This window comes from Cololabis saira, chromosome 1, assembly GCF_033807715.1.
Source record: "Cololabis saira isolate AMF1-May2022 chromosome 1, fColSai1.1, whole genome shotgun sequence".
In the NCBI taxonomy this organism is placed as follows: Eukaryota; Metazoa; Chordata; class Actinopteri; order Beloniformes; family Belonidae; genus Cololabis; species Cololabis saira.
This window is the reverse complement of record NC_084587.1, coordinates 7101665-7113457: the sequence shown is the minus strand read 5'-3', so window position 1 is coordinate 7113457 and position 11793 is coordinate 7101665. Positions and strand designations below refer to the sequence as shown.

Genomic DNA, 11793 nt, shown 5'->3' with positions numbered 1-11793 from the left:
GCAGGACACACACATTTACACACACACTCATACACGGGACATTAGAGGAGGGGGGTGTGTGCTTCTGGCTGCAGGGAGGAGGAGGAGGAGAAGGGAGGAGGCTCGCCTTTTCCCTCACTCTGACCTCCCAATGCAGAAATACACAAAAAAACTTAGTGGGAACTCAGAGAAAATAAGCGGCTGCTTCAAAAGAGAGCTGTGGGCTCCGACTCGCTTCTCAGTGAGTCTATTTTAAAGCGGAGTGGCGTTCGGGTTTGGACTTCAAAAGAAGATCCTTGTTTCGTTTTTTTTTAAATTTCGGTGAAATTTCAGGCCAGAAAAACATGTCTGATTCTGGAGTGAACCCACATTTGGAGGGGATTATTTCTGATTTTGAAGGTTAGTCATTTGTTTCCTGTGTCTCTTTCACTGACAGCGGTTTTGCTGGTAGTTTGTTGTGAGCGTCAACATCTGTTGGGATTAATCCAGCACTGAAAGGTTTGAATAATGTCAACAATTGTATTTGTATATTCAGCTGCTTCGTTGCGTGTGTGTCTCTGATAGCGGTCCATCAAAAATACGACATAAGACCCTCTCAATATGATCTGTTATTGATTAGACTGCTGTAACATCAATAACAGAAACAACCAAAGCAATGGCAGCTGGGTTTTCCAGCACCTGAAGTGTCAGCTTTAAGAGACGACGTCTGCCTCATCCTCCACACGACATGTATAAGTCCATCTCGTCTTTGTTTGTTGGTGCCGGGAGGAACTCACATCCATTCCCTTTGTCCTCCTTTTCCTCTTGTGCTCTATATCTTTCTTCCTTCCCCACTTCCTCCTCCCTCCAGCTGATATTTTGCCGGATGCTCACAGTTAGACGTCACAGACTGATGCTGAGAGCTAAAGCCGTGAAAAGGGATGACGTTACCAGCTTTAACAACCGATCGATTATTGAAAGTGCTCTGATTTAACTTATATGTCTCTTAATGATCAAAAAACTCACGTTTGTCCAATAACCTGGGGGCCAGATTCACCAATATGTTCTTAAGAACAATCTTAAGAAATGTCTTAAGATCTAAAATTAAGAAGTTCATAAGAAAGTTCTTAAGTGCAATTCCTCAATATTTTCTTAAGAACCGTCTTAAGAACTGTAATTTCTTACGAATTTCTTATTTTTCCTACTTAAGAACTTCTTAAAATATGTCATTGCACGGGCCAACAAACAACATTTATACAGGTAGTTTGTGTCTTAACCGTCAGTCACTCACTAAACATGGAGAAGGAGAAAAAGAGATGCAGGAATTTTTCAAGGTTATGGTGGATGAGATTAATGTGCAAAAAAAATACTATTGGGGAAAATTAATAATAATTAACTACCACGTTAACTGACATGCTAACAAACAGTTAACAGGCTCTTTGTGTAATTAATTACAAAGTATATCCTCAAACTATGACCTATTAGTCTAAACTTGTCTAAAATGTGTTGAAAAAGGTGATATTACAGTCTTACCTTTTCACAAAAGAAATTTTAAGACAGGTCAAGGTTGTCTTAAAGTTAAGAAAAAAGTCAAGAACAAATTTGAGAACTTTTATTTCAAGAATACCATTTATTCTTAAGTTTTTTCTTAAGAAGAAAGTTGACAAAATACTTAAGAACTTTTTTGGAGAATATGACTTCTTCTCTTTTTTCTTCTTAAGAAGAAAATGACACTTAAGAAGATTTTTTTTCTTAAGAATGTTTTGTGAATCCAGCCCCTGGTTTACAACAATTAAAAGAAAATTCACCACAATAACAAGAACATTTGTTCCTGCGTCATTCATCACATTTGTCGTTACATTCAACTGCAAACATCATTTGAAAACTACAAAATTAGCTCCATTCACATTACTTCAGTAGCTGACAGTTATTCAGGTTAAGACTGTATTTTACAGATGTCTGTGCTGAAGGTGATCCGGCACAGTGTTGCTAAGTGAGCCAGACACGTAACTCGGTGTTGACATTAAAATCAGCATTCAAGTATTCACTCGAACCCCACTGTAAAATCCCTGAGGTTTGAGTTGTTTAGAGCCGTCATTGTGACCAGTGACTAGCCTAGCTCAGAATGAGGCTAACAGCTAGCTCATGGTTTGATTTAAAAAAAAAAAAAAAAAGATTTCAACTTGTTCGTTTGGTTTGATTTGACTGCATTCGGCCACACCGCACTGCAACAGTTACGCTTGATTTAGGCTTCTGCATCGCAGTTGTGTAGTAAAAGTACGTAAAAGTGCCAACTGTAGCTCACGTGGTTGGAGGTTTTAACTGGAACTTTGTAAAGTCGGAATTCCAACCGGCAAAGTTGTAGACAAGGCACCTCCCCTGACTTCATGCCTGCCACTCACCTAAACAACGTTACCACTCAGTAAATGTCTATGTTGATGACAGTTCAGTTATCTTTTATCCACATTAAGCCAAACATTGTAGTTAACTTTTAGCTTTTTAATCAGAGACTGTATGAGTGTGTGTGCTAAATAATAAAGTAAATAATAAATAATAATGATATCTATCCCATATCGACCAATCAGGAGAAGGGGCGGGGCTAATTTGCACCAATTATGGTCAAGGACTCAAAACCGAGTCCGATGACACCACCCACGAGTCTTTATATCAAATCATTCAAAAGTTATGGCAGAAAGTAGGAACTATCAAATATGGACCAATCAGATGAAGGGGGGCGCGCTTTTTGGCATCTATCGTCGCCACGGTAACGCTTTTGACTGAGAAAAGTAATGCGGATCGTCGCAGGATCAAGACGCACATTCTGATGTATAACACACCTGGGTGCATGTTACGGTTCGGGCCGCATTAACGGCCGAAGAAATGGCATAAATTGCGCCAAAATTACATGATTAATTCAAAATGGCCGACTTCCTGTTCGGTTTCGGCCATGGCGCCAAGGGACTTTTCTTTAAATTGCGACATGATACAGGTGTGTACCGATTTTGGTGCATGGATGTCAAACCGCATTGTGAGGCTTGAGGCACAAAGTTTTCTAGGGGGCGCTGTTGAGCCATTTTGCCAAGCCCATTAATGCAAACCATTAAATATCACATTTTTCGCCAGGCCTGGCTTGCGTGCAAAATTTGGTGACTTTTGGGGCACGTTTAGGGGGGCAAAAAGGCCCTCATTTCGTCGGAAGAAAAAGAAAAAAAAATTCCTACAGGTACAATAGGGCCTTCGCACTGTCAGTGCTCGGGCCCTAATTAATAAAGCGTACAGCAGTGTTATGAACAAGTAGCCCTAATAATGGCTACCACCAGCAACAGGTAGTCCGATGTTTGGAAAAGTTCAGGCGCGTAAGTGCATGGTGTCTCCGTCTTTGCTGCTGGAATGTGGTCAACTCGTTCCCGGTTCTGAGTCCTGACCTGCAGGTAACTGAAAGCACGGCTTGTATTTGTTCTTGCTGCGTTTGTGTTGGTCTGTAAATACACCTCCGAACTCTGGCCGATGCAGCGTTGTTGTTTGCAGTTTCCTTACTTCTTTTATGTACCTCAGACATGGCAACGGAGTGAACAGAGCAGGTTTCACATGAAGTGTAGCTTGTAAATGTTGAGCAACAGTTTATCAGGTTGTAAAATCATAGTGAGAAAAGAGGAAAATGCAATGCTGCCACATGGACCTATCCCAGGTTTTGCATTTGTTGTTGGGTCGTAGATGTCAGACCAGGGTCAGCAATGGCTCGGATCGACGTAGCAACGATCCACCTTTCTTTACATCTACAGCACTAGTTTGATACAGAACTATGAATCCCCAATTGTCCTTCTGTCAAAGAGGTGTGCAATATTATTGTCATGGAACAAATTGATGTGTTCAACGTAACCATGGGCGACGTTTACCTGCTGCCTCTCTCATCCCATTCCATCGATCCATTATCTCCATCCACATACTATCTATACCCGCTTATTCCACTTCTGGGTCATAGGGGTCTGCTGTGCCCCGTTGCCATTGAGAGTTTCTGTATGGTTTGGTACGGTTCGGTATGGTCCGGTATTTTGTGTTTCAATCATAAAACGGTGCCATTAAACCAAACCATACTGTACAATTTTTGGGCCCCCGTCATTCGTAGGTCTGTGGAAAAAGGGCACAGTACGGTAAGGGCGGAGCTACTGGCGTTACATGATACAATCCATTGCTTGGCGGACCAGAAAAACATCACCCCCTACGACAAAAAGCAAGCGCAAAACCACCGCAAGCGTTTGTAAACACTTTTCGCCGCCTGCAATCTTCTCTCAAACAGCGTGGCAAGTATTTTACTGACAAAGTACCAAAAGCCAAACGTAACAAAAACAAGTGGATAACCTCCATTGTTGCTGTTGGTAGCGTTTCTATGGTAGCTTCACTTTTGTTTTCGTCGCACTATGACGCTGCATTCGGTCTTGAGTTAGACTTTATTGATCCCTTTGGGATGACTCCCTCTAGGAAATTCACTCTCCAGCTGATTATACAAGAGTCTACATACAGTAAGCTGTGGCGGTCCAAGTTGCAGTGGAATCGCCCACCAACAATGACTGGACCATTCTAAACCGTACTAAAATGTACCGGACTGTACCGAACCACTCAGTAGAAAGAGTCAATCCCAGCACTCTTTGAGTGAAAGGCAGGGGTTCAGCCTGGACAGGTCCCCATAGACCAGGGGTCGGCTACCCAAAATGTTGAAAGAGCCATATTGGACCAAAAACACAAAAAACAAATATGTCTGGAGCCACAAAAAATGAAAAGCCTTGTATAATTTTTTTTTTTTCATTATGAACTTCGAGAAAAAGTCGAAATGTCAAGATTAATGTTGAAGTACAATCTTGAGAAAAAAGTCGAAATGTCGAGAAAAAAGTCAAATGTTGAAAAAAATCAAAATGTTGAGGAAATAGTCAAAATATCATGAAAAAAGTCAAAATGTCGAGAAAAAAGTCGAAATGTCAAGATTAATGTTGAGGTACAATTTAGAAAAAAGTCGAAATGTTGAGAAAAAAGTCGAAATGTTGAGAAAAGTCAAAATTTTGTGAAAAAAGTCAAAATGTCGAGATTAAAAAAGGAAAAAGGAAAAAAAAGAAAAAAAGAGAAAAGAAGGAAAAAGGGCAACATTTTTTTTTTTCTTTTCCAAACATTTTTGAAAAAACTCCAGGAGCCACTAGGGCGGCGCTAAAGAGCGCTGGAGCCGCGGGTTGCCGACCCCTACCATAGACCACATAGAGACAAGTATTAACACACTCAATCCAAGGAGCATTTTACAATAACAACTTAACCTGACCTGTTTTAGGAAGCCGGAGTACCTGGAAAGAACCCAGAACATGCATACTCCACTATCATCCCAAAACAATGATATTGTACGGCATCATGTTGTCTGAATTGAGGTTGTCCAGAGGCCAGATTCTGTCCATGTGAGGTCTTATATATTCAGTCATACACGCTGTTAGATTCACAGTTGTGAAGTGGTAGTAGCGGTGAAATAATTTCAACTAGATCAACGATTATTTTAGAATGGGGTTCTAGTAAACGCGAAGGGTTAATAATTCAAAAGGACCAGAAGTGATCTTATGAACAACACCGCCTTTCCATCCAGACCAGGGTAGACATGGGGAAAGAAAGGAAAAGGCCATTTAATTGGTGAGCACATTGAGTGCGGTACTGTTATGGTAAGTTGGTGCTGGAGGCTACCATGGAAACTACACACTGAAGCAATATTGTAATTTTTCTAAAACGTAGAAACTTTCCCTGTCGAACCTAAAATTATGAGCCAGAGAATAAGCCTCTTTTTTTTTATATATACTGTATATTCCCAGAGGTTTAGCAGCTTTTGTAAACATGGGCTCTTTTTGTTTTTGCCAACCTAAAGTTAGGAGTTATGTGTATGTTTTGATGACCTCCTTAAAGGTGCCATGTTATAACTGCAGTGGACTCGTAGCGGAGAGTTGTGGTGTTTTATGAAGTGTTTCTGGGTTCATGGTGCGTTTTAAGGACAGCCCATTTTAACAGTTTCTTCGTATGACACGCTAGTCATTGCTAATATACCTTGACAACTTAGTCAAATAAAAACATGATTCTTATGTTTCTGGCCTTCAGCTGCACACAGGGTTCTTATTACTTTTTGTTTTTTATGCGAAACATGCCAAATGTTATCAATTGATGGCGATTGTTGCGCAAATATGCCATATACAGGAAACATGTTACGCCTTTTTTTTCCCCAAAGGTCTTCGTGAAGACTTTAGAACATACTTTGATGGGTCGAGACAAACTCTCCTCCGTAGGCGGCTTCGCAGATATTCACACCTTGATTAATGTGGCCAAACCATCTCCCAGTATCTCTAGGCATGTTTATTAAGACGGGTTTGATTAAAGTGGGGCGTTAGAAAGCTTTTGAAGTCTTCATTGCAGGAGTTTGACTGATTGAGAGGGACTTTTGCACAGTTTTAGCTCAGGAGGTCCTCCTGTTGGAGCTCTGTGAGCTAGCTCCATCATTGTTGATGTGTGATATCGTGCCATGAGGTGATGTGTTGTTGTCACAAGAGACAACTGGGATGGAAGTCTAATTTCCTTAAAAATATTCAATTATTCCCTCAAAAGAAATTGAGACTGATTTGTTAACACAATATAAGAGTAGCAGTGAGAGTAATGGGAAAGGTTTACAGGATGTTAGCGAGGCCAGCCCTTCTCCATGGCTTGGACACAGACCAAGAAACTGGAAGCAGAGCTGGAGGTGAGGATGCCAAGATTTCCTTACGGAGCGACAGGGATGGTTAGGATGATGAATGACCACATCGGGAGAGCAGCCAGGGTTAGATGTATTGGCGATAAAGTAAGAGAGGCTAGACTGGAATGGTTCAGACACATAAAGAAAAGGATAGTTTAGAAGAATGCTGGAGAAGGAGCCCCCCCACTCACACAGGTGGAGTAAGGGGATGACTAAAGAGGTTCTGCATGTGGTGAAAGAGGTTGTCCAGTTGGCTGGAGTGACAGAGAAAGATGCAGAAGACAGATGGAGACAGATGGTCTGCGATGGTGACTCCCAAAGGGGAAAAGCTGAAAGAAGAAGAAGCATCCAAAAAATTTACGGTGGCAATTTAAGAAGCCTCTGGATGAGAGATGAAATCGCATCAAGAACCAAGAAAATGTCCAACGGCCTTCAGGTCAAGGTTTTTGGGGTTACCATGTCCTGTATGACTGATGATCTAGACGTCGACAGGTTTTGATTAAAATATCCCCGTCCTAGTTCGGTCATGCACATACGAGCCGCACGATTCGTAGGTCATACCATGCAGGTCTGATGGGGAGGAAAGTACCTGACTCCCCTAACCTCAATAAAAACAAAGCCTCCTCAAGCGAAGCTCCAGAGCCTATTAAATGGCGCCTAGACCAACCCATGCATATAAAACAAACGCAACAGAAAATGCACATGGTATCTAGTCTGAACGCTCAAGTGAGCCGGCGTTGGTTTGAACTAGACTTGTAGTTCTCGAGACCGGTCTTGGTCTGGAGACCACTGTTTTGTGGTCTTGGTCTCTTGTCATGACTTCGAAAGTCTTTGGTCTTGGCTCGTCTCGGGTCTCTGGGTCTCTTCATGTCTCAGACTCGGATAATTGAGATGCTGTTTCACACCAAGGTGACAGAATCTGGGGATCAGCAGTTCTTCCTCTTGCTATTGTACAGTTTTGTAAACTATTTGTATTTTGGATTTGATTTAATGTTTTGGTGCATCTGCATGTGTCTGTATTTAATTACAGTTTTGTGTTTATAACGGCCTTGTTTGAATAAATATATGAATAATATTTTCATATCGTTGTGATTGATTAAGCATCAGGTCCATTTCAGTGATGCTGATATACGGTGTAATCTGATTACTATAATGGTAAATAATGCAAGTTCACGTCGATACTTGTGTGTATCTTTTTACAATTTAAAAATTTAATTTAAAATGACGGTTTCATCTAGTGCTGGGTGGTATACCGGTCCATACCGGATACCGGTGTTTATTTTTCTTATGATATGAATTTTTCATATACCGTAATACCGGTGAGTATGTACAGTAGCGCACACAACGTTGGGAACGCCGCACGGCGCAGCGGAACGTAGCGCCGCTGGACATTGTTTCCCCTACCACTGTATGGGCCTGGCGGGGGGCCGCCAGGCCAACGAGACCCCCCGCCGGGCCTAAAAAAAAAAAAAATCAATGATCATTTACGTTTAGGAGCCTCTGGAGCTGTTCTGCAACCTGAGTCAACCTGCTTCGTTGCCTAGTAAAGCCTGAAATATGGTCCGGCGTTAAATCGACGTAGAGCCTACGCCGTAGGGTACGGCGTAGGGTACGCGGTGACGTGCACCGTACGGCCGCTCGCTGCGTACCCTATGCCGTAGGCTCTGCGTTGGTGTAACGCAGAACCATAAATCAGCCTTAACGATGCGAGTACCGCTGCTGAGAGCGCGAGCATATTATACATTATGGGATGTATAGAGTTTGTAGCTAGCCAACTATGGCGCCGGCCAAAAAAAGAAAAAATATCGCGGGCGACAGACAACATGATATAAAGAAATCTTTCTGCCAGGTACGTGTGTTTGTGTTTGCATGTGACGCTGCAGGGAAGCATGAAGGAAAACACAGCCCGACGACACACCATGCGTCCGCGGGGTCCTAGCGCCAGGCAAACGTGAGGCCATGCAAACCTGTATTTATACTAGTGTGGACATTAATGTTTTTCTACAATATTTCCTCCTCATGACAGTAAAATAGGCCATTCTAAGCCAATTTACTGCAGCAATTCCTTTCCAAATCATTAGAAAATGTGGTTAACACCCAGTTGTGCATGAAAAAAAAAATACCGTGATATACCGTGAAACCGATATAATTTTGAAAAATACCGTGATATACATTTTTGGTCATACCGCCCAGCACTAGTTTCATCTAAAGATTAAGTCCAATTTAAATCAGTAACATTTACTATTCATTCCTTTTCTGAGGTGGAGGGGGGTGTTGGAGCTGGTTATTCTGCTAGAGGACTTTGGGACTAGTTAGTAGTCGTGTCAATCCTTAAAAGCACTGGAGTCAATCCTCCAATAGTGCAGAAATAGCGGTAGTGCAGTCGCCACACATATCTGATCTCAGCTGATGGATGGAAATATTTATAGTGAGTTCAACTTCATCATCCACTTCTCTGTGTTATTGTGCTGCAGTTGAAAACAAGCTCATATGGAAACTAGCTGAACCAGGATGATGTTCTACAATCACGCAGGATCAGGACATTACTAGGTTTGTTTTTGGTCTCGGTCTCGAGCTGAACTGGTCTTGGTCTTGATTCTCTCTGGTCCTGGTCTCGGTTTAGACGGTCTTGACTATAAGTCTAGTTTGAACCCATGTGTTTCAACTGAAGTGGCAAAGTCTTCAGGATAGAAGGTGAAATGCCTTCAAGAGCAGAAGAAAAGGAGGTCCAGTTTCCCTGTTTCAAACCTTCGGGCGTTGCCATGACCTGCGTGACCTGAGAGTCTCCACCAGTGGATTAAGGCGAGTTTACGACAACTCAGACCAAACTGACTCAGTAGCAGTTTTATTCTCAATACTTAAGTTTCCTCGTTTGCTGGGTTTGAATACGATCATTTCCTTTTCAAGCTCCAGTTAATCACGCGCTGACTCTTCTCTGCAAGTGCTCCGCGTTGGTAACTAATCCCCGCCTCCACGCCGTCCCGGTCTCCCGGGCCTTCGCCGATGGTCCAAAAGCCGTCTGTTGACAGGTGGGAAGTGAAACCCGACCTCTCTCCTGCTTCCCACTCGATTCACAGACTCACAGTGAATCAGTCCTTTAATGCAGAAGACAGTGAAGCAGCTGATCAGAGAAACAGAGCGTGGCTCTACCTGTCCGAGGTCGGGACCCGGAGAACACGACGCCAAGAGTCACGTCAGCTGTGTGGAGAGAAAATCCACTCAAAACACTTGTGTGTGTTTTATTACTTGATTGGTGCGTATTATTACATTTATGCGTGTGTAACTTGCACAAAGTTATGGACATAACGATAATTACGAATTGAAAAAGGCTCCTACACTCGCAAATCGTTAAATACACATGCATGAATCGCCTTATACACATGCACAAAATTATAGATACGCACAAATGGTTTTGAGACTCTTCACGCCTCCAAGAAGCCTCACCGATTCGTCCGTGGTGCATTTAAGGACTGGTGGAAAGCAGGATCATCTGAATTTTCTTATGAGTCAAGCGTTATCCCTGATACTTAGTTACCTACCCAAAGAAGGTAAACCTACTTCAGACCACCATGATGCCATTACCGTCTTCTTGCCTCCTGATTTGACCGTCAGTTTTACCACCACGTAGGGGTCGTTGCGTTAAAACATCCAATAGAGGGAATGCATTGACGTCACTTCCCCACTGGACCAGCCCCCTTACTCACACTGAGTGGCAAAAATGGCTGCAACTAGTGGAGAAGACGGGATAACAGTCGATTATCGGCTTAAATTAAAGGCAGTTGGACTTGACAGTGACCCGTACAGTTACCCCAAGAACCAGTGGTCCATGGACATTAATATTTGGTACAGTTACCAAGAACCAGTGGTCCATGGACTCTAATATTTGGCCACGAGTCGAGTTTCCTGATATTTATCTGTACTTAATTTCTACGCCGGGGAAATACACGAAGCAAAGCTTGAAGGCTTACAAAAGTCTTGACGCTTGGTCCGACTTCAAGGCAGGATTTGTTGGTGAAATTAAAGTGATGAGGACACGGAACTTTATGATTTGACCGTTTAACGTTAGCTACCCAAAAATCCAACATTACCTGATACAAAATGGGAACCGCAAATCCACGTTTCGGTGCCTGGAATCCAGTTGTTTCTGTGAATTGCAGTGATCCATTTGTCTCTCTTAAGCTTATTTTTCTGCAGTCTGTAAAACGATAACTCCGATTTCTTGCTAAATCTATGAGTACAGTCGATTGCGCAACAGATCTTTCCCATTTTAGATGTTTTCCAGTTGCTCAAACTGAAAGTTTACGCTGACACTCAGTCTTTCTGACACTCAGTCTTTCTGACACTCAGTGGCGTAACCCGCTGTGAAGTCGCATCTGTGACGTCATGCGCATTCCCTCTATTACATTTGTAATATGTATCTGTCCACATAAGGAAGTAAATGTGTTATAACCACGGGGTGCCGAGATATCTTTTTTTACGCAGGTACACAATGTTTCACAGTTTGTTACAAGTTTAGAGGAAACCCAGTATTGAGGGAAATAACGCTGGACTCAGATGAAAATTCAGATGACCCAGTTTTGCATCAGCACTTAAATCTGTGAGGTTTTTTGGAGGCGTGAGAAGAGTCTCAAAACCATTTTTGCATCTATAGCTTTGTGCGTGTGTATCAGGCGAGTCCTGCACGTGTATTTAACGATTTGTGTGTGTAGGAAGCTTTTTGAATTCGTAATTATCGTTTCGTCCGTAACTTTGAGCAAGTTACACACAAATCTAATGATACACACAGATCAGATAATATGCAGACTCACAAATCAAACAGTACACATAAATGTTTTGAGTCGTTTGTGTGTGTGTAAAGTGTGTGTGCACATTTCCTCTTGGTTGTGATTTGAGTTCAAACGTCAGAACAGCAAAGCTCCTCGATAAACCACGCTGCACGTCTACGGCGCTCCCACAGTTTCCTTTTTCTGCAGGATTTCAGCCAAACCAGCTCGGATCCGCGTTGTAAATCTGACACAGCCGGCCCCGCCGCCGCTGCTGGTCGGCATTAGCATTAGCAACCCCGACAGCGGAGGAAGTGTGTGTGAGGC

General features: G+C 42.5%; 1 protein-coding gene across 1 annotated transcript in view; it reads left to right on the top strand.

Annotated features, from left to right (window-relative positions):
* The first annotated feature begins 200 nt into the window (after positions 1-200).
* septin9b (septin 9b) overlaps positions 201-11793 on the top strand; it is a 141952-nt gene continuing 130359 nt past the window's right edge. Inside the window, 1 exon segment of the mRNA XM_061733106.1 lies at positions 201-378. Within this exon segment, the coding sequence (XP_061589090.1) occupies positions 324-378 (55 nt within the window). The 5' untranslated portion in view covers positions 201-323.